General features: G+C 41.1%; 1 protein-coding gene across 9 annotated transcripts in view; it reads left to right on the top strand.

Moving 5' to 3' along the window:
- The window catches only part of ryr3 (ryanodine receptor 3), a 382,820-nt gene that overhangs the window by 284,886 nt on the left and 74,646 nt on the right, over window positions 1–23,288 (top strand). For 6 of the 9 annotated variants that reach the window (XM_072569065.1, XM_072569067.1, XM_072569073.1 and 3 more), the window contains 8 exons: window positions 2,240–2,370; window positions 5,897–6,211; window positions 7,221–7,461; window positions 8,532–8,619; window positions 10,323–10,415; window positions 15,305–15,475; window positions 17,626–17,685; window positions 21,326–21,457. In XM_072569065.1, the coding sequence (XP_072425166.1) occupies window positions 2,240–2,370; window positions 5,897–6,211; window positions 7,221–7,461; window positions 8,532–8,619; window positions 10,323–10,415; window positions 15,305–15,475; window positions 17,626–17,685; window positions 21,326–21,457 (1,231 nt within the window). Of the gene's footprint in view, window positions 1–2,239; window positions 2,371–5,896; window positions 6,212–7,220; window positions 7,462–8,531; window positions 8,620–10,322; window positions 10,416–12,426; window positions 12,451–15,304; window positions 15,476–17,625; window positions 17,686–21,325; window positions 21,458–23,288 lie in introns of all 9 variants that reach the window. The other 3 variants (XM_072569064.1, XM_072569069.1, XM_072569070.1) reach the window with 1 other exon arrangement.

A 23,288-nucleotide genomic window follows, 5' to 3' on the forward strand; every position in this document is an offset into this window, starting at 1 on the left:
AGGGACAGAATTAATCTCCACTTGGAAAGGCAAGGATTTATCAAAGATAGTCAGCGTAGCTTTGTCAGAGGGAGATCACGTCTAACAAATTGGAATTTTTCGAGCAAGTGATTGAATGTGTCGATTAGGGTTCTGTTGCATGTAGATTACATGGGATTCAATAAGGCTTTTGACAAGGTCTGCAAGACAGATAGGGTAAGAAGCTAAGAACATACACCATTCAGGGCAACTTGGCAAGTTGGATCCAAAATTGGTTTTGTGGCAGGAAGCAGAGGGTGATGGTTGAAGGGTGTTTTTGTGACTGGAAACCCATGTCTAATGGTGTATTACAGAGTAGATCCCTAGTTCATTGTGACAAATAATCTAGGAGGGACGATAAATAAATTTGCAGGTGACACTAAAATTAGTGTTGCAGTAAATCATGAGGAGGAAAGCCTTAGACTATAGAATGATATAGATGGGCTGGTCAGATGGGCTAAACAGTGGCAAATGTAACTTAAACCTGAAGATTGTGAGATGATGTGTTTTGTGAAGTCTAACACAGCAAGAGAGTGCACAATGAATGATAGAACCCAAGGAAGCACTGAGGATCAGAGGGATCTGTGTGTGCATGCCTATAGATCCTTGAAGGCAGCAGGACAGATAGATGAGGAGTTAAGACAGTATTAAATATCATGGCCTTTGTTAGCTAAGGCATTAAATAACAAGAGCAAGGAACTTATGATGGAGCTGAATATAATATTTGTTAGATCAGAGCTGGATTAGTATGTGCTGTTCTGGTCACAACTCTATGGGAAGGTTGTGACAGTGCTGGAGAGAATGCAGATAAGATTCACCAGGATGTTACACTGGGCTGGAGTGATTCAGCGATGGAGAGAGACAAGATAGGCTGGAGTTGTTTTCCTTGGAGCAGAGAAGGCTGAGGGCAAAACTGATTGAGGTGTACAAAATTCTGAAGAGCAAAGTCAGGGTAGACAGGGAGAAACCTTTCCCCTTCGAGGAAGGGTCAGTAACCGGGGGCACAGTTTCAAAATGAGGAGCAGGAAGTTTAGAGAAGATTTGAGGGAAAGCCAGAGGATGGTAGGTGTTTGGCACTCGCTACCTAAAGCAGGCATAGAGGTGGGAAACCAAGACGTTTAAAGACTATTTATTTAAACACTTGAAACACCACAGAGTCCAAGGCTACATGCCAAGTACTAGAAAATGAGAGCAGAATGTTTGATGGCTGGCTTGGACATGATGGACCAAAGGGCCTATTTCTGTGCTGTAAAAAAATTCTTACTCTAAGTCTCAAAACATGTTATCTTTACTCCAGTTTTATCTCCATTCACCATTTCCTTGTAATCATTAACTAGCTGTTGTGTTCATGCTACAATATCCCCAGCAGCTGTAAAAGAGACATTTTGCTGTCTTTTTTGCTGTAAAGATTGTCCTTGCATTAGGAAAGTGGCTGCTCATGAATTTGAGATAAGAACCACTGTGGCAGAAATGTCATTGGGATTAACTGAATTGTGACGTTTCTGCCCAAATTATACCTCCACGCAAGTTACTACCTTTCTTTACAAAACCAGACTTAATGTGAAAGCTGCCAATCAAACCCTATACTCTTGAGTTAATGTTTGTAATGAGTGTAATTTGCCAATTATATATTTTCCTTTAATTTATAAAATGGCATTCAAACAATTGTTTTCATATGTCAGGTCCATGCCAGCATTTCACTCACCATGAACCAAGTCTAATTCTGGATACCTGTTTGCTCCCGCTAATGGTTAACATTCCTCACTTTCAAGCAACTATCTCATTCATGATAACTACCTTCTGTGTAAAAAAAATTGTTTTTCTAATTTCTCATTTTTTAACAATTGTCTTTAATCTACTGTCTTACCTATTACTGGGGAAAAAAATTACTGTATCACCATTCATCCACCATAAGTCTTCATAATCTTGATGAGCCATATCAAATCATTGCTGAAACCTCTCTGGTCCAATGATGGCTTCGCAAGGCAGCTTCTCCTATCCCTGATGCTACCTTATTTCCGTTGCTTTACAAGGTTCCTGTACAGAGTTTAGAGTTCAAGTTACAAACATTTTGTCATTATATTGTGAACTGTGATCTGCCTGTCTTGTGTTCAGCTGTAATGACTGTAGTTGCAAGAACATCTGTGCATTCTTTTAATTATTTTCCCTTCATTTCTCACTAAGATGGCTTTACTATTTCTTTTTCTGTTTTGTGTCATAGACAGCGGCCTGTACTTGGGGAATGTCTTGCTACACTTGCAGCAGCCATGCCAGTAGCTTTTCTGGAACCTTCCATCAACATACACAATGCACAGTCGGTTTTCAATACAAAAACACCTCGAGAACGAATCAGTATGTATTGATAAAAGCAAATTACTGCGGATGCTGGAATCTGAAACCAAAAGAGAAAATGCTGAAAAATCTCAGCAGGTTTGGCAGCATCTGTAAGGAGAGAAAAGGGCTTTGCTTTGACAAAGGGTCAGTTTGATTCGAAACGTCAGCTCTTTTCTCTCCTTACAGATGCTGCCAGACCTGCTGAGATTTTCTAACATTTTCTCTTTTGGTTTCAGTATGTTTTGATGTCTTGAAGAAAAGACATTTTGCTGTCAATTACACACTTAAAGAAAATAATTATTAAATTTTGTACAGCATTTAGTTATTAATTTGCCTGTGCTGGAGAAAAGCTGCAGAAAGCTGCAACACAGAGAACTTGGGTATGCTTGAGCATGAAACACAGAAAGCTAGCACACAGGTGCAGCAGGTAATCTGGAAGGCTAATGGAATATTGGCCTTTATTTCAACAGGCGAAGGAGTATAAGTGTAGGGAAATCTTGCTGCAACTGTACAAGTTGCTAGTGAGACCACATCTGGAGTACTGTGAACAGTTTTTGTCCCCTTATTGAGGGAAAGATATCATTTCATTGGAGGCGGTTCAGAAAAGGTTCACTAGGGTGATCTCTGGTATGGAGGGATTGCCTTATGAGTAACAGCTAAACATGTTGGTACTCTACTCACTGGAGTTTAGAAGCATGAGAGGTAATCTTGTTGAAATGTACAGGATTCCTAAGGGGCTTGACAGGGTAAATGCTGAGAGGATGTTTCCCCTCCTGGGAGAATCTAGGATCAGAGGGCATCATCTCAGAATAAAGAGGTGCCAATTTAAGACTGAGATGAGGAGGAATTTCTTTTCTGAGGGTTATGAGTCTTTGGAACTCTTTGCCACAGAGACCTGTGGGGACAAAGCACTTGTGTATATTTAAGGCTGAGGTAGATTTTTGATCAGGAGGAGAATCAAGGATTACAGGAAAAATACAGGAAAGTGGAAATGGGAAATGTCAGATCAGCCATGAAACCATTGAATGGCAGGGGCAGGATTGAGAAGTCAAATGGCCTGCTCTATTCCGACTTCTTATGCTCATTTTAAAATTCATAAAGTATTCAATCTTATGGAAATCCAAAGAAAATTATTTTTAATCAACCTGTTTGGACATGTTATGACACAGCTCCAAGGTAGGTAGAATTGTACCCAGTCTTCTGACCACTTCAACTTCATTGGCCAGAAAATGAACCTGGACCACAATTGGCAGTTAGAAAGAGAGCTTTTTTATAGTCGATCTGCTTGGATAGGTTTTGACACACCTCCTCAGCAGAGGTCAGAACACGTTGGTCCAGTGGTCGGGATGCACGTTATGACTCTCTTTCCGAAAGACTATTACGTTAGCCAGGAAAGGTACCCAACCCACAAGTGACAGTATAAGTTTACAGAATGCTGTGCATTATTAAATGTCAAACATTTGCATTGTAACATGTTTGTTCCTCTCAGCCGATGAGAAGGTCCTTGGGTGGGATTTTCTGCTCTCGCTGATGGTGAGCTTGGTGGTGAGAAGGCCATTTAATAGTGTTCCTTTAAGTTCTGGGCCGGAACGCCTCATTGGCATGTCGTTCCCAAAGAAAAGCAGTGCCAATCTTACGCCACCTCTCTGTCGGCCAAACGAGAAAAATTCCTCCATGAGAATCCCACTCACGGTTACCACAAAACTATGGGTGGGAACTTTTTCTCTCATCCTGCCTGACATTGCTGGATTGTTGCCAACTAACATTTTCTTACGTTTTATGAAAAATAGGAGGCGAAGCATAGACGCAAAGTTATTTCTTCAGCAGAATTTGCAAAATGTGACATATCAAAAATTTTGTACATGACTTGCACTGTTGCATGAGATTAGTTAGATTTCAAGCACAATGACTGGGCGGCAATTAGTGGGCGGCACAGTGGCACAGTGGTTAGCACTGCTGCCTCACAGCGCCAGAGACCCGGGTTCAATTCCCACCTCAGGCGACTGACTGTGTGGAGTTTGCACGTTCTTCCTGTGTCTGCGTGGGTTTCCTCCAGGTGCTCCGGTTTCCTCCCACAGTCCGAAGATGTGCAGGTCAGGTGAATTGGCCATGCTAAATTGCCCGTAGTGTGAGGTAAGGGTTAGATGTAGGGGTATGGGTGGGTTGTGCTTCGGCGGGGCGGTGTGGACTTGTTGGGCCGAAGGGCCTGTTTCCACACTGTAAGTAATCTAAGTAATCTAATCTAATGACACGGAAATTGTTGGATCTTTGGCAGGAATCCTCATATTACAGTATGAAAATGTGAAACCATTCATTTTTTTACAGTCTGGAGAGTTATTTACATTAATCATATTTTAGTTAAGTTGAGTCATCATAACTTCTGGTCATAATTATAATTGTTCCTTTATTGGCACATCCTGACCTAGTATGTGTTTAGTTCATAGAACATAGAACATAGAACAATACGGCACAGAACAGGCCCTTTTGGCCCGTGATGTTGTGCTGAACATTTGTCCTGGCTTAAGCACCTATCCATGTACCTATCCAATTGCCGCGTAAAGGTCACCAATGATTCTGACTCTGCCACTTCCACAGGCAGCGCATTCCATGCCCCCACCACTCTCTGGGTAAAGAACCTACCCCTGACATCCCCCCCCCCTATACCTTTCACCCTTCACCTTAAATTTATGTCCCCTTGTAACACTCTGTTGTACCCGGGGAAAAAGTCTCTGACTGTCTACTCTATCTATTCCCCCGATCATCTCATAAACCTGGCCTGGTTTCCATACTGAATGCTTGATATATATGAGTTTATTCAAACCTCTGCTAGTCTTATCCCTCAATAAGCCCCACTTATCTAACACACCTTCCCTTCCTGATATTATGTGACTTTGGGATGTCCTAGTGCCTCAAATAAAAAAGCTCCCATTCATTCTTCATTACATTTCTTCAGCCCTTTATTTCTCCTAACTCTACAGCTTCCTAAAACTTGAATCCCATTTGAAGCTTTCTGCTCAAACTTTGATCTCTTGTGCATCGTTCCCTTATTTTCTCCCTACCCCAGCTGCTGTCCATCTATTGGAATTCCTTCCTGAAACTCCACCACCTGGCAAACTCTGGATGTATTCCTAAAAGTGCTCATAACATGAGTTCCTACCTCCAACTGCCCCATTCAGTCATCTGGCCTTTTTACCCCTAATTCCAATGTTCTCCTCATGAACGAAGAGAAGAATCCAACAAAATTCCATCAATAATTTCTCTACTAGTTGCTCTAAGCATTATTGAGATTCCAGGAAAATTCACTTCCGTTTTCTTCAATGAGAAATTTCCTCAAAAGTGCCTCTTTGGCAAAGCTTTTGCTTGTCTCACTTAATAGCTCAACCTTGGTTAAGGTTTCATTTTTAAAATGCTTAAATAAAGGGCCATATAAATGCAAATTATTGCTGTTGAATAATTTTTATTTAGGTAAGTTTTTTTTTTCTTTACAAATCTGAAAGGCAGTTATAATGTGAAGTGCAAGAATAACACTTTGTTATCTTTCTAGTTCTAGGTTTGCCAGATACAGTAGAGGAAGTATGCCCAGAGATGCCTCAACTAGATGTGCTAATAAAAGATATCACTGACATGGCAGAATCTGGAGCCAGATACACTGAGATACCTCATATTATTGAAGTTATTTTGCCCATGTTATGTAATTATCTGTCGTACTGGTGGGAAAGAGGTCCAGAGAATAAACCTACTGGCAACTGCTGTACTGTAGTCACTTCTGAACATCTGAGTGTGATCTTGGGCAACATCCTGAAAATTCTGAACAATAATCTCGGCATTGATGATGCTTCCTGGATGAAGAGACTTGCAGGTAAGAATATAATATAGTTTGAAGCCTCTTTTGATATATTAATTTTCTGTGTGTTTTTTTACAGTTCTCTATGCACTTTTTCTATGGAACTTTCTGCTCTAAATTCAATTAAATAGTAGATCCACTTTATTTTGATTAAATACATGCATACATGTACCTAATATTTGATGGATGTTAAACATTAAGTAGTTCATATCAAACATCACTTAATAGTAGAAGACTACAGATATACTTCCACTTTTACATTGAAAGTAAATCTTAACTGCAAACTTAATTGTTAGTGCCTTGTTCTGGCTTTTGAACACTCCAGAAAGAAAGAAAGCCTTTAACTGAATTTTTCAAAATCTCAGCACACTCCACTACAATTTCCAGCCAATAGATCAGGAACATAGAAACATGGAGTAAATCATTTATCCCCTTGAACCTGTTCTATCATTCAGTTGGATCATGGTCAATCTGTACCTCAACTCCATTTAACAATCACTATTCTACCTCTCTTAATAACCTTGCCTAAGAACAATCTGTTTTCTCTCCAGCTTGCAATGTTAACTAACAATAGTTTTGACTGAAAGAATTCCAAACTTCCATGACCCCTTTTGTGAAGAGAGGCATTCTGATATCACTCCTGAATAGATTAACTTTAATTTTACGATTCTGCTCCCTTGTGGCAAAAGGCAGGACCATAAAGGTAAAATAGCTATACATTTTTTCCCTGAATATTTTGTAAATGGGCATTAAGTAAGTGGAAGATTATTCACTACATGTGACCCAACCACATAATGAGGAGCATGCCCAATTACCACGATGAAAGTTCTCTAATCTATATTGCAAACTGGAGATTCCCAAAGCTTCATTGTACTGAGCCAGGTTAGGCACATCGAGTGGGAAGAGGGTTTAATGCGTCTAATTATATGTGGAGTCAGCTTCCAACATACACCCATCATTATATCACCGACCCCAAGTTAATGTATTACGTTAACTAACTGTGTCAATGTTTTGTATTTTCCAGTGTATGCTCAGCCAATCATAAGCAAAGCTAAACCTGAATTACTGAAAAACCAATTCCTACCAACCCTGGAGAAACTAAAGAAGAAAGTATTAAAGGTTGTCATGGAGGAAGAACAGATGAAAGCAGAAGTCAAGTCAGATACCCAGGAAGCTGAGCTACTAATTCTGGATGAGTTTGCTGTTCTCTGTCGTGATCTCTATTCGTTCTATCCTATTTTAATTCGCTACGTGGATTACAACAGGCAAGATTACTAATGTGATTCTTATGCTGCATGTTCCTGCAAAAAAGGTTTACTTTTCTAGGAATGTTGTATGGGCTTGCTTCAGTTTTGCTTGCAGCTGTAGTACACGTCCTGCACGCTGTTCCTTGGTTCCCACCTAGCCCAAGGATAGGCATCGGAATTAAGATCTGCCCATTGTTAATTCTACAGTATGTGCTGTTTTGGAACACAGACTCACACAGCTAGGCTTGGGCCTGCTTCTAGTCAATAGTGCTGGCATGCAGCTTCCAGCACCACTGGTGTAATGTGCATATAAGCAACATTTGCACGGTGGCTCAGTGGTTATGTATGGATAACTTTTTACACAGAGATTAGTAGGTTCATGGAAATTGCTGCCAGGGGAGGTTTGTAGAAGTTGGTACCTTAGCAAGGTTTAAGAGGCATTTAGGCAGACACATGAACAGGTAGGGAAAAGGAGGATATGATCATGTGCAGACAGATGGGATTGGTTTAGAGTGGCATCATGGTCAGCAGAGACATGGTGCACCAAGGGTCTGTTCCTGTGCTGTACTGTTCTATGTTTCATTCCCTTATAAAACATAGCATTCCTAAAATGGTCACACCTTCCTCCCTTTCTTCCCTGCCACTTGTCCTTCAAAATGCAGTCCCCTACCTCCATTGCTAGGATCACTGCCTGCCCTATAACCTCAACAGTTATTTTTCTGGGGCAATCATGATCTTCATGATCCTTCTGAAGTCTCACTACTGAACTCTGGCCTGGTGGAGAGTGATAATTGTCAGGCACCTTCTGAGGGTGGGTCTTCCTCCCACTGAGGGGCAGAAGTCCCACTCTCAGCTAGTCTGATCCACCCTAATATGATATGGTGATGGTGTGGACTTACTCCAGCCAGGATGACTTTTGGCCACTTCTGAGATGGAGAGCACTTCACCAAACTCTGTGTAAATGATATGGTTAAAGCACAATTGATTTTCTCATAGCAAATTTTCTTTTTTAAAAATAATTTTGAAGCTGTTTTTTGCATCAAGATGAAAGCAATATGTTTCAACTACAATATATGTTTTTTTTCCAGGGCAAGATGGCTGAAAGAACCAGATGTAGATGCTGATGAACTCTTCCACATGGTGGCTGAGATTTTCATCATTTGGTGCAAATCGCATGTAAGGAACTAATTAACAAACTCATCTGCAAACTGACTTAAGTACATATGTGTATTAAGATAAAATAATCATTCACCATAGGGAAAAATGATCAAGTTTTGGAGCATTGAACAAACTTGAGGTGTATTAATTTGATCTTTGTTGTGATCATTTGGTGTGTTCTAATTCTTGTAATCCGTGTTCACTCCATTTCTGAGGTTTATTAAATTGCCCTCATATACTTCGCACCAATGTCAACACCAGAAATTGGTCCCTTGATATTCTAAATCGTATGATCTTGAGTTCTTATGGATGTCATTGTCCAGAAATGTTAGTTCTGTCTTTCATGCTGCAGATCCTGTCTGACCTGCTGAGTATCACCACCACTTTGAATTTCTATTTTAGGTTTACAGTACATGAGCTATTGTGTTTTTGTCTTTTATTGTGTGTTCCACAGAGTATGTTGGGAGTATGTTCAGTTTGCCAAAGTGCATTGTAGCTATGTATTCTTTAAAGAGGAGGCTGAACAGATTCAGATATTTGAGGCATATTCATTGATAACCTGCCCTGTACACAAGAACTGTTGTGAGCAGGTAGTTGGCTTTGATGGCTGGGGACAGGTAGCCCAGAGGACAGCTTAAGAAGCAGTTTTTCAATAAGGTTATTTGACAGCACACAGTAAACATTGTGAGATTATCAATGCAGAAATGTTCACAGCTAGCAGAGTGAAGTTGCATAATGATTTTATGATTCTAGCTAATGGCACGACTGGATGTGAAAATGTAATCTGGCTTGAGAGATTTTTTTGTGTGTAGTTAATTAATATGGTGGTTTATACTGAGACATAGTCACATGAGACTTTCACAACAGAATACAAACTCACTTTACAAAAGAAGAAATTTAAAAATATAGGAGACAGTTGTGATGAGCACACAGCAAAGGAAAGACTCAACCTGGTTCCTGGTGCTATCCATTACAGAGACTTGAGAACAAAGAAAATGTACCCCTACCTCAACTCTTAAGTTTCTTCTAAACTGACTACTCACTGTTGCTTTGCCATGGATTACTTAGCCAATTGATGAGTCGTTTCTAAATCTGCTGACATGAACTTTTACCAAATCAAGGAGCATTATATTTCTCAGTTCTAATAACCTGGAGATAACCAGTTGAGCTCTTCTGGTGACTTGTTCTTTGAACTGCCTTATACTCCTTATAGGAGAGAAACTAAACTTACTTTTCAAAGCAATCAGAAATTGCTGGAAAAACTCAGCAGGGAAGGCAGCATCTATGGAGAGAAAGCAGAGTTAATGTTTTGGGTCCAGTGACCTTTCTTCAGAACTCTTAACTACTTCTAAACTCAACCTTGGTGTCTTCTGCTCAATCCTTGACTGTTCTGAGCCAAAATCAAAGGTAATTAACTTGCATGTTTAGTCTACCTGTCATAAACCAAATAGTGTAAACACTCTTCTATTAGCACCACGTGGGTCTGCACTTACTTGCTTCATGATGAATGTTGGATTTATTCACTGTTTCAGAAAAAGTCTCTGACCTTGTATTTGTTTAAAAGAGGAAAGCTCTTCACTGAAGTAACCAACATTTACCTATTTTGAAATCCAAATTCCAAAAATGTTATTAGTATAAACAAGTTATGTGTCCTCATGTTGCTTGTACATAACTTTATTGATTGCCTTTAATTTCTCTCAATCTAAATGACTGTTTTACAGAATTTCAAGCGAGAGGAACAAAACTTTGTGGTTCAAAATGAAATCAACAACATGGCTTTCCTGATTGCAGATAATAAGAGCAAAATGTCCAAGGTAAATATCAATAAATTATCCTTAAATTGCATGACATATCTACTGGATTTAATGCTGGAATGGGATATTTCTGAGATAAAGTTTGAACAATGCTGTGATATAATTGCTGAATGTCTTTTAAGAAACTATGCGATATTTACTAATGCATCGCTGAAGTGATGGAGTTGAATTCCATAATCTAAAAATTCTCTCATAGCAGACTCTGTATTATGGCCTGTTGTTATTGCCATATTTATTACATCAAAACTTGAAGTTATGCGTTCTCTCTCATAGCATCAGGTAAATCAATGTCAAGACTTAGTAAAGTTGATACAATTATGAGACAATAAAGACAATGAAAAATGAACATCATGTTTATTGAACTGCCAAGTCCAGGCAATCAATTTATCATTGTCCCAATTCAAGTTGCATGGAATGAAGAAAGGTGACATCTCAAGTAATGAGCGAAAACCCAGATGTTGGGGTGATCAGGAATCTGTCTCTGATGGTAAGGTGTGACCCAGAGTTTCATTGGATCATGAAGACACTGCAGTTGAGCATTACCCTCAAGCAAAGAAAAGGGGAAAAATGTTAGTCAGGGTTTCTAATTGTTAACCAGTGTTTTTTTTTGTAAAGTGCATTTGAGAACCCTAGGCAAGTAAAAGATTAGATTTCCAGTACTTTTCATGTTTCAATGGCCATCAGATTTATGGCACATGGGGAAAATAGCCTCTTAGCCTTTGAACAGGTTCAGCTACTGGAACCTTAGCAGGAATTAATGTTATTTACATTGGTGTGCAAAATAAGATCTTGAGCTGAAAGTTCATAACTTAATCTCAAAATAATGTTTGGAATTGAAGAAAGGAGATGTTTCCCGTATTCAGTGATGGGCAATGTACTTCCCTGCATGTTCACTGACATTCTGCTGGATGACCAAGGTAGTTTGCCCCTATCATAGTTAATATGAAAATATTAAATTGCGTTAATACAAAATAAGATGCGTAATAACCAAACAGAAGTTTCCAATGAGATTTTCATCAGGATCTATGACTGGTAATTTAAGAGTTGATAAATATTGAAAGCCTTAAGTTGATTTTATGTTGCACCAGTAGCAGGTATTAATAAAAATAAATTTCCCTATACCTTTGGATCCAAGATCAAATCTATACAGGGAAACTAATTAAACACGCTCGATCCAGTTCCTCAAATGTCAAGCTTTACTGTACCAATTGCCACTTTTGAATCAATTTTGGCAAATGTTACGAAGAAAGGCTCTAATGAAGTCTGGCTTAACAATTGAGAAAATTAACACCCACTCAGACAATCACATTTCCAATGTTGGGGTAAAGTAATGTTATTATTGGGACTATTTTTCTGCTGACAACTGTTCTGTAGCTGACTTAGTCATGGTAATTGTGCAAGAAACAGCTTCATTTCCAAATGCTATCACCTCACCTCTTGGAGACAGAAACGTTATAGAATTCTGGAATCCCTCCAGGCCTTTCAGCCCATTGAGTCTGCACGACCCTCCAAAGAGCATGCCACCCAGGGCCAGTCACATGCTATCCCTGTAACCCCACATTTACCATGGCCAATTGAGCTAGCCTGCACATATTTGGATTGTGGGAGGAAACTGGAGCTCTCAGCAGAAACCCACACCGACACAGGGAAAATGTGCCAACGCCACACAGATAGTTACTCAAGGCTGGAATCAAACCCGGGACCCTGGCGCAATGATGCAGCAGTGCTAACTACTGAGCTACTCCCCCGCCCATCAGAGTAGAAATTATACTGTGAACCAACCATTAATGTTTTGCATTAATTTACAGCAGTAATAAAATCAATCGATGCACAACTAACTGCCAAGTGGACATTCTTAATCTTTTCTTATACTTTTAACACAGATCAGTAATAAAGTTAAAATGTGTGAAATATATTTTTGTTAACTGTTTTAATTACTTTATATTTTATGTTAACTTATTACTAACATTCTTGTATTTATTTTTTCCCCCTGCATTTTTCCTCTTCAAAGCAGTGTAAACAAGTTGGCCTAAAGGTCAGACTGCATGATTGTGTCATCATGCAAATAGCTCCACAGCTGGCTTGGCAACTTCAGTTGTGTTTTTTAAAAAAAATGATCACATTCATTTATACAATGAGCATAGTGCAATATTCGGGGAGCATCTGCACGTCTCTGAATACTGCACTATGCTCATTGTATAAAACCTCTGCAGAAGGCTAACTGTGCTTGTCATAAATTGTCAAGAAGAATGTGCCATAAACGACATTATAGCTTTCAATGCAAAGCTTCAATGCAAATTATAGCTAAACTAATAGAATAAGTAACGAGGCAGTGAACTCAATCAAATGGTTGGTTTATTAATGCGACCAGAAACATGAGGTTGAATTGCTGCCTAGAACTCGCTGGTTTATTTATTACAGTTTATTAACAGTTCCACGGAAAATGTAAGAGTAATACTTCTACTAAAGTAAGAGTGAAGGCATCTAATATCACCTGATATTAGTTACTCATTTATGTCAGAAAAGATATTGTACATTGGATGTTGTGCAGTAAACATTATAAAACTGGAGAACACCATGAGGAAAATAAATGTTGTCTTCATTTCTGTTTTTTGAAGCTATAAGCAAAGATTCAAGAACTGGAGGGGCCAAGAGGAGAGTACTCTGGGGTTTCCAAGGACATGGTTTAATAGACTGAGCTCCCTTTGACAAATATTAAAGATCTGACATTTTCAGATAATACAAAACTCAGAAATTCTGGAACAATGGGAGGAGTTGCAGCACCAAGAAAGCCCATTCAGTTCATAGTGCCATGTGGCAACTCTCAGCAAGAGCAATTCACCTGGTTCCAGTCTCCTGCTTTGCCCCTGCAGCCTTGTGTGTGAGCTATGAGGGTGATGTCAAGATAGTTAAAAAGGTCATAGAATTGACAAAATGAATAGGAGACATTTAACGTGGAGAATTGTGAAGTGTTTTAGTTTGTCAGAAGGAATGAGAAGTGGAAATGTAAATCAAATGATACGGTTTTGATGGAGTAAATAAAGAAAACCTGCTTTCATTGGTAACCATAAGACAGAAATTAAAGGCAATTTGCAAAAGACAAGAGATTTTTCTACGTGCAGCATTTATGGTGAGCTGGAATACACTATCTGCTTGTGTGCTGGATGCAAACTGAACAGAAACTTTCAAAAGGAAATTGGATTTTAAAAAAATTGTCAAGGCTAGGGCAAAAGAGGAGGAGAGTGGACTATTTGGCTGACTCTACAGGAGTCTGTTCAGGAACGTTGGACCGAATGGCCTTTTCCTAAGCTGTTTCACTCCATGATGCATTATACATTTCTGTGGCTTTTTCCAAAATGCAACCTACTATATCAAAATTAACTGTGTTCAGGCAGCCTGGTGTTGCTATATATTTTTATTTTGTTGATAAATTCAACACCTCGCCTCGATCCTAAAGGTGTTATTGGTGCTCATAGCTGCAGCAGCACTGGCATAAAACATAAGCATACAGCTGCTAGAGCCTGAGATATACTGAGAGTCAATGATATTAAGAAAAAAGCTAGTATGCAGCTAACCTATCACAATCGCAGCTTTTCAATCCATTCCATTTGTATTAACATATATGTGTTACTTGCGCTGGTGTGTAACATTTATACATGTCTGGAGCTATCAGTTCTATGGATCATATTTATGATGCCTTGATGTATATGTGACAATAATATAAATGAAATTCTATCCTTGTATTTCATTGTAGCTGGATGAAAGTTAGCTGGAAAAAAGCTTAGCCTAATTTGTTTTTAATGAAAGCCATTGCGTGAGTTACTTAACTCATACGAAAGACATGTATAATTATTCTGCAATGATCCTAGTAATGTTACTGACAGTCTGTGCAATTTATTAAATGCTAAGTTTCTTCCAATGGCTCAATACATGATGTTATGAAACTCATCCTTATGGTCCCAGAAATTCCAGGTTCGATCCATGGCATGTACTGATTTAGCTAACATTTGGAACAATACACTTAGTGTCTGGTTAGGGAGTTGATGAAACCAGACAATCATGGTCATAGTCTCAGTGACCTCTGGTGTAAGACTCGGGTGTGTGGATATCCAGTAAGTATTAGCTCAGTGTTAAAGTCCCTTTAGTCAAACCTTTTGCAAGCTTTCATTGCCTGAATATACTTGGGGAAAATGGCTACTCTTTGACTACTCATTACTCAAAAGCAATTCCTGCCTTTAGATCTATGTGTCAGCTTGACGCACCATAAGGAACAGAAAGGGAATGTTTGCACGCAATGGTGTTTCGGCATCTTTTCACCAGTGAAAGCTGAGCGAGACACAGCTAGCAATCCATTTCAGTTGATGGGTCTTCATTTCTGGGAGAAAGTGAGGACTGCAGGTGCAGGTGCAGATCCGAGCTGAAAATGTGTTGCTGGAAAAGCGCAGCAGGTCAGGCAGCATCCAAGGAGCAGGAGAATCGAAGTTTTGGACATGAGCCCTTCTTCAGGAATGATTCCTGAAGAAGGGCTCATGCCCGAAACGTCGATTCTCCTGCTCCTTGGATGCTGCCTGACCTGCTGTGCTTTTCCAGCAACACATTTTCAGCTCGGATCTTCATTTCTCATAACTTTGCCAATGGCTGAAGAAGCCAATCCCGGTTCCACCACATGTGGAATAGTGTGAATGAGTTAAATTTATATTTCCTGCCAATATTTTGAATTCACAATATCTCTAAACCAGTTTGTGCATTACAATATTCCTGTTTTCCTAATACATTACCCAGAAAAGACATTATCTCTATATAAGTTCTTAATCTCTGAATAAAGATATACTGATAAACAATTCCAATACAAAACATCTCATTGCTGTGCACAATTTCATTTATTTTAGGCTGAAGGGCAAGGCCAGGAAAGGAAAAAAATAAAACGCAGAGGCGACTACTACTCAATACAGACCTCCCTGATTGTGGCTGCTGTTAAAAAACTGCTTCCGATTGGTTTAAATATGTGCACTGCAGGAGACCAAGAATTAATCTCATTGGCCAAACAGAGATACAGTCTGGTAATGTTCCACTTTTCTTCTTGGTTCGATGCCATCCAAACTTTATTTACTTATCATAAGCTTAATTAGATAACACTCTCAGCAAATTCGAAGGAATAGCAAACTTGCATGTAATGTTTTTTTCTCAATGTTTGCTTCAGTTTATGTTCATGACATTAAATACTGATTATTTTTGTACTCAAAATCTATGTCAAATATTCCTAGGGCAGAATTGATTCAATACATGTTATCATCTCATTTCATCTCTACAGTACGTTAATTTACACCATTATTCCCTCTGTTACTTCGTGTGGTACTCTTTTGCCAAGTATGTCTTGCTCTAAATTGATAGAAAAAAAGCAGAAGCTGAGACTGATTAGCTATTATTGTTCATTGTTGTGGTGAAGTATCCTTAGATATGGAGATTGATTCCTGGAGTCAAATCAAAATGTGTTGCAATACTCATACCATTTTTAAATTGAAGTTTTGTTTGTACTGTTACATTAGTGCCATTTCACAATTAGGAGAATGTAATATAATAATGCAAACAGTTCATAGAGACATAGAGATGTACAGCACGGAAACAGATCTTCGGTCCAACTCGTCCAAGCTGACCAGATATCCCAACCCAATCGAGTCCCACCTGCCAGCACCTAGCCCTTATCCCTCCAAACCTTTCCTATTCATATACCCATCCAAATGCCTTTTAAATGTCACAATTGTACCAGCCACCACCACGTCCTCTGGCAGCTCTTTCCATACACTTACCACCCTCTGAGTGAAAAGGTTGCCCCTTAGGTCTCTTTTATATCTTTCCCCTCTCACCCTAAACCTATGCCTTCTATTTCTGGACTCCCCCACCTAGGGAAAAGACTGTGTCTATTTATCCTATCCATGCCTCTCATGATTTTATAAACCTCTATAAGGTCACCCCTCAGCCTCCGACGCTCCAGGGAAAACAGCCCCAGCCTGTTCAGCCTCTCCCTCTAGTTCAAATCCTCTAACCCTGGCAACATCCTTGTAAATCTTTTCTGAACCCTTTCAAGTTTCACAACATTTTTCCGATAGGAAGGAGACCAGAATTGCACGCAATATTCCAACAGTGGCCTAACCAATGTCCTGTACAGCCGCAACATGACCTCCCAACTCCTGTACTCAACACTCTGACCAATACAGGAAAGCATACCAAATGTCGTCTTCACTATCCTATCTACCTGCGACTCCATTTTCAAGGAGCTATGAACCTGCACTCCAAGGTGTCCTTGTTCAGCAACACTCCCTAGGACCTTACCATTAAGTGTATAAGTCATGCAAAGATTTGCTTTCCCAAAGTGCAGCACCTCTTATTTTTCTAAATTAAACTCCATCTGCCACTTCCCAGCCCATTGGCCCATCTGATCAAGATCCCATTGTAATCTGAGGTAACCTCCTTCGCTGTCCACTATACTGCCCAATTTTGGTGCCATCTGCAAACTTACTAACTATACGTCTTATGCTCACATTCAAATCATGATGAAAATGATGAAAAGTAGTGGACGCAGCACCGATCCTTGTGGCACAGGCCTCCAGTCTAAAAAACAACCTTCCACCACCACTCTCGATCTTCTATCTTTGAGCCACTTCTGTATACAAATGGCGAGTTTTCCCTGTATTCCATGAGATCTAACCTTGCTCACCAGTCTCTCATGGGGGGACCTTGTCGAGCACCTTACTGAAGACCATATAGATCACATCTGCCGCTCTGCCCTCATCAATCCTCTTTGTTACTTCTTCCAAAAACTCAATCAAATTTGTGACACATGATTTCCCATGCATAAAGCCATGTCGATTATCCCTAATCGGTCCTTGCCTTTCCAAATACATGTACATCCTGTCCCTCAGGATTCCCCCCAACAACTTGCCCACCACCGACGTCAAGCTCACTGGTCTATAGTTCCCTGGCTTGTCCTTACCACCCTTCTTAAACAGTGGCACCATGTTAGCCAACCTCCAATCTTCCAGCACCTCGTCTATGACTGTCGATGATACAAATATCTCAACAAGAGGCCCAGCAATCACTTCCCTAGCTTCCCACAGAGTACTAAGGTTCTTGATTTTTCTTTAGGTATTGCAGTATTGTAATGGAATTATTATGGTATAATGTTTCTGACCATAGTGTTATCTACCAACAGAAAGACACAGATGAAGAAGTTAAAGAATTTCTTACAAATAACATGCATTTACAGGTTAAGGTAATGCTAATGTTTGCATATCCTTTTAACTTAAGTTATAGGTGATACCTATCCTTATTTTATGTCAGTAACTTTATTTTGTTTTTGGTTATATTGAAAGATCACACATAAAATGTCAGGTTTTGACTTTCAGATAATCCACACTCTTTTATGTTTTACAGCATTTGCTGTTTTTATTTCACCTTGATTTTGTTACTTAATCTATATCACTTCATAATAAAGAAGTTGTGATCTGACATTTACTGAAAACATAACTGTCAGTGTCTTCAAAAGTAAAACAGGACTCATGCTCAAAGTCTACATCTTCGTTTTGTTAGAGTTAGCCCAGACAGTCTCCAACTGACTGACTGCTTGGTACTGGATTAGTGGTGCTGGAAGAGCACAGCAGTTCAGGCAGCATCCAAGGAGCTTCGAAATTGACGTTTCGGGCAAAAGCCCTTCATCAGGAATAAAGGCAGTGAGCCTGAAGCATGGAGAGATAAGCTAGAGGAGGGTGGGGGTGGGGAGAGAGTAGCATAGAGTACAATAGGTGAGTGGGGGAGGGGATGAAGGTGATAGGTCAGGGAGGAGAGGGTGGAGTGGATAGGTGGAAAAGGAGATAGGCAGGTAGGACAAGTCCGGACAAGTCATGGGGACAGTGCTGAGCTGGAAGTTTGGAACTAGGGTGAGGTGGGGGAAGGGGAAATGAGGAAACTGTTGAAGTTCGCATTGATGCCCTGGGGTTGAAGTGTTCCGAGGCGAAGATGAGGCGTTCTTCCTCCAGGCCTCTGGTGGTGAGGGAGCGGCGGTTAAGGAGGCCGAAGACCTCCATGTCCTCGGCAGAGTGGAAGGGGGAGTTGAAATGTTGGGCCACGGGGCGGTTTGGTTGATTGGTGCGGGTGTCTCGGAGATGTTCCCTAAAGCGCTTTGCTAGGAGGCGCCCAGTCTCCCCAATGTAGAGGAGACCACATCGGGAGCAACGGATACAATAAATGATATTAGTGGATGTGCAAGTAAAACTTTGATGGATGTGGAAGGCTCCTTTAGGGCCTTGGATAGAGGTGAGGGAGGAGGTGTGGGCACAGGTTTTACAGTTCCTGTGGTGGCAGGGGAAAGTGCCAGGATGGGATGGTGGGTTGTAGGGGGGCATGGACCTGACCAGGTAGTCACGGAGGGAATGGTCTTTGCGGAAGGCGGAAAGGGGTGGGGAGGGAAATATATCCCTGGTGGTGAGGTCTTTTTGGAGGTGGCGGAAATGTCGGCGGACGTTTTGGTTTATGCGAAGGTTGGTAGGGTGGAAGGTGAGCACCAGGGGTGTTCTGTCCTTGTTAAGGTTGGAGGGGTGGGGTCTGAGGGCGGAGGTGCGGGATGTGGACGAGATGCGTTGGAGGGTCATCTTTAACCACGTGGGAAGGGAAATTGCCGTCTCTAAAGAAGGAGGCCATCTGGTGTGTTCTGTGGTGGAACTGGTCCTCCTGGGAGCAGATCCGGCGGAGGTGGAGAAATTGGGAATACGGGATGGCATTTTTGCAAGAGATAGGATGGGAAGAGGTATAATTCAGGTAGCTGTGGGAGTCAGTGGGTTTGTAAAAAATGTCAGTGTCAAGTCGGTTATCATTAATGGAGATGGAGAGGTCCAGGAAGGGGAGGGAGGTGTCAGAGATGGTCGAGGTAAATTTAAGGTCAGGGTGGAATGTATTGGTGAAGTTGATGAATTGCTCAACCTCCTCGCGGGAGCATGAGGTGGCGCCAATGCAGTCATCAATGTAGTGGAGGAAGAGGTGGGGAGTGGTGCTGGTGTAATTACGGAAGATCAACTGTTCTACATAGCCAACAAAGAGACAGGCATAGCTGGGGCCCATACATGTGCCCATGGCTACCCCTTTAGTCTGGAGGAGGTGGGAGGATTCAAAGGAGAAATTGTTAAGGGTGAGGACCAATTCGGCCAAACGAATGAGAGTGTCGGTGGAAGGGTACTGTTGGGGACGTCTGGAGAGGAAAAAACGGAGGGCTTGGAGGCCCTGGTCATGGCGGATGGAGGTGTAGACTGATTGGATATCCATGGTGAAGATGAGGCGTTGGGGGCCGGGGAAACAGAAGTCTTGGAGGAGGTGGACGGTGTGGGTGGTGTCTCGAACGTATGTGGGGAGTTCCTGGACTAGGGGGGATAGGACAGTATCAAGGTAGGTAGAGATGATTCCAGTGGGGCAGGAGCATGCTGAGACAATGTGTCGGCCAGGGTGGTCAGGCTTGTGGATCTTGGGAAGGAGGTAGAAGCGGGCAGTGCGGGGTTCCCGGACTATGAGGTTGGAAGCTGTGGGTGGGAGATCTCCTGAGGTGATGAGGTTCTGTATGGTCTGGGAGATGATGGTTTGGTGATGGGGGGTGGGGTCATGGTCAAGGGGGCAGTAGGAAGAGGTGTCCTCAAGTTGGTGTTTGGCTTCTGTAGTGTAGAGGTCAGTGCGCCAGACTACCACTGCGCCCCCTTTATCCGCTGGCTTGATGGTGAAATTGGGATTGGAGCAGAGGGATTGGAGGGCTGCGTGTTGTGAGGGTGAAAGGTTGGAGTGGGGGAGGGAGGTAGATAGGTTGAGGCGGTTAATGTCCCGGCGGCAGTTGGAAATGAAGAGATCGAGGGCAGGTAATAGGCCAGCGCGGGGTGTCCAGCTTGGTAATCAAATATTCTTTAGCAATGTGTTGGACTTTCTGTGCCTCCATCAAGGTGTGTTTTCAGCACATGGGCACATCATAGAGGCTGGGTTGTCAGCCCTCCATCTTTCTACCCATCCTCAATCTCAACCCCATAATATGCAAGGTGTGCAGTGACTGAAAGGCCAGCCTAATGTATGTAGATAAAAAATTAAGCACCAATTGAGATTTAACAAGGCTGAACCATATCTGGGAGATAGTGAGGACTGTAGATGCTGGAGAGTCAGGCTTGATAAAGTGTGGCGCTGGAAAAGGCACAGCAGGTCAGGCAGCATCTGAGCAGCAAAAGAGTCTATATCTGGCATGGGCAGCCAAGTGGGAGTGAGTGAGCAATGGCAGAAAGAAAGGAAAATACAGTAGGGTTGTCCTTTGCGCTTTGGGGGCACTCCATCCCCAACTCCTGAAGACACTATTTCTCAACTACCCACCATGAAAATCTCAGCCCTGACCTCCTCACCCTACTCCTCCCGAAACTTCCAAATCCTCTAACCTGCAATATCCTAGACCAACATTAGACCAAGATCTATGCTGTCTTCTTCATGACAGTACTGGCAGTGACCATTACTGAGTTGGTGGCGCTGCTGGCTCTGCTGCTTCGGATTGGCTGGCAATTCATCATAGCAGGTCTTCCTCCACAATGATGGGTGCAAGTCACACAATTTGGTGAAATAACCCACCCGCAGCTTGTTATAGCTGCAAGGAGGGCATTTTTTTCTGGTCTGCTGGCATCCTCAATGTCTCAAGAGGGGGAATTAAATTTGCTTTTTCTCACAATCAGCCGAGGTGATAGAAACTGGTTTCAAAACATCATGTGCCTACACAAGTAGAGTTAACAGCCCTATGAAACAAGGACAGAATAATGTTCTATTTGATTCAGGTGGAAAATCTACTTCCATCTCTCTCGTTTTGCTCCATTGTCATTGTATTACTGATTCTTCACTCTCCCATGCAGTCTGATGACCCAGCAGTGAGGTGGCAACTTAACTTATATAAAGATATTGCCAAGCCAGAAGAGAGAATGGATCCTCAGAAGATTGTTGAGCGTCTGCAAAAGATTTCAGCTGCTATATTCCATTTGGAGCAGGTAATTTAGACAAAGTGTTTGCAATCACTAAGGGATTCATTACCAAAGATAGCAATACTGTGTAAGAGCACAAATGTTAAATCCCTTAGCCAAAGTGAAAGTGGCTCCTGTAACTACAATCACAAGACATTAATGTACTAGCTTTTGGAGTAATGCTCCTTCGTCCGGTAGCTACTGGAGTAGCTAGAACAATCTCTAGGTTTGTTCAATATACGTCAGCACCTCCACATCAACACAAGAATGGGCCACTTAATTGTATCGTAATGTCGAACTCTGGGATAATTACTGAGTTATTATAAAATGAGAAATATTTATAATTCTTAAATTATTAAGTCAACTCAAAAGTACTCACTTTTTATCCATGAGATTGTGCTTTCGTCACCGAACAGAATCAAAGGTTTTTCAGTTGCTGCTGCATAAAAATGTACAAATATCCCAGCTAGGAGGCATACTGACTCTACATGCAGAGTCCACTCATTGTTGACCTCATATAAGCTTTTGATAAGCTTAGTAACTGGATGCATTAAATGCTGTGGGTTTTTTTTTAATCTCCATGTGCAATCAGGCAACAGGACTGCAAGTAACATCTCCAAAAGATTAGTGCACTGTTTACAAAATAATTGAAATCGAGACAAGTTTGAAATTACTCATTACTGAACAGATTTGGGGAAAATGACTTATCCATTTGCTGGGAATTTTCAGAATTGTTTTGATTCAGAGCAAATCCTGTTGGAAACCTTGCAATTTGTGAAGCCAAATGCAAATAGTTCTGTCTTCTGTAATATTGTATGGTATATTTTAAAAATTGGACAATCCCTGTTGGATAGATAAAGTAAATTAATAGATACTGATGATAAAGAGATCTCCGAACATAAATCTACTAAATAGTTACCTGGCCAAAGAGGAAAGTACTGGTGTCGAGGTACCCTTCTGGCTTTACAAAGGGTACCTTAGGTGCTTAAATGCTCATAATGAAATTTATATCCAAATGCCTATTTTTCATTAACTTGTCCATTCAATGCTGATAATGTGTCAGGACTACAGGCAAAACATTAAGGTAACAGGTCCGTCTTAAACTTGAAAGCAAAATAAATTCAATTAAAATGTACTTAAACCAAACATAAACCATGGTGAGGATGTTGTGATCAGGAGGAAGGAAAGCACATACCATCTACCTCTCTGGCAGCTGTCCTCCAGGCTCTTGCGGGCTTTAGAATCAAGGCTTACTCTCATCCTGCATTTGATCTACTGTGACAACTGTGGGCTGACATGGTGGCTCAGTGGTTAGCATTGCTGTCTCACAGTGCCAGAGACTGGGGTTCAATTCTCGCTTTGAGTGACTGTCTGTGTAGAGTTTGCATATTCTCCCCGTGTCTGTGTGGGATTCCTCCCACAATCCAAAGATGTGCAGGTCAGGTGAATTGGCCATGCTAAGTTGCCCATAATGTTAGGTGCATTAGTTAGTGATAAATATAGGGTACAGTAATTGGTCTGAGTGGGTTACTCTTCGGAGACTTACTGTGGACTTGTTGAGCTGAATGGCTGTAGGGAGTCCAATCTAATCTTTACTATGGATTTGTGTCATCTGCGGGTCAAACAGCAGTGGGACTCTTCACTGATCAGATTGAGAACCCTCACTGAGACAACACACACTGGGTCAAACAGCAGTGGAACTCTTGAATGGATCAATTCAAAAATCCCTCACTGAGACACATACAAACTAAACCAAGGAGCACTAAACATCAAATAATGGTTAGAAATAGGTGGAAGACAGAAAGCAAATTAAAGATTGTTCAAATTGGATTAAGGGTGAGAGATAAATGAGGCAGAA

Source organism: Chiloscyllium punctatum, chromosome 4 (genome assembly GCF_047496795.1).
Source record: "Chiloscyllium punctatum isolate Juve2018m chromosome 4, sChiPun1.3, whole genome shotgun sequence".
Classification (NCBI taxonomy): Eukaryota; Metazoa; Chordata; class Chondrichthyes; order Orectolobiformes; family Hemiscylliidae; genus Chiloscyllium; species Chiloscyllium punctatum.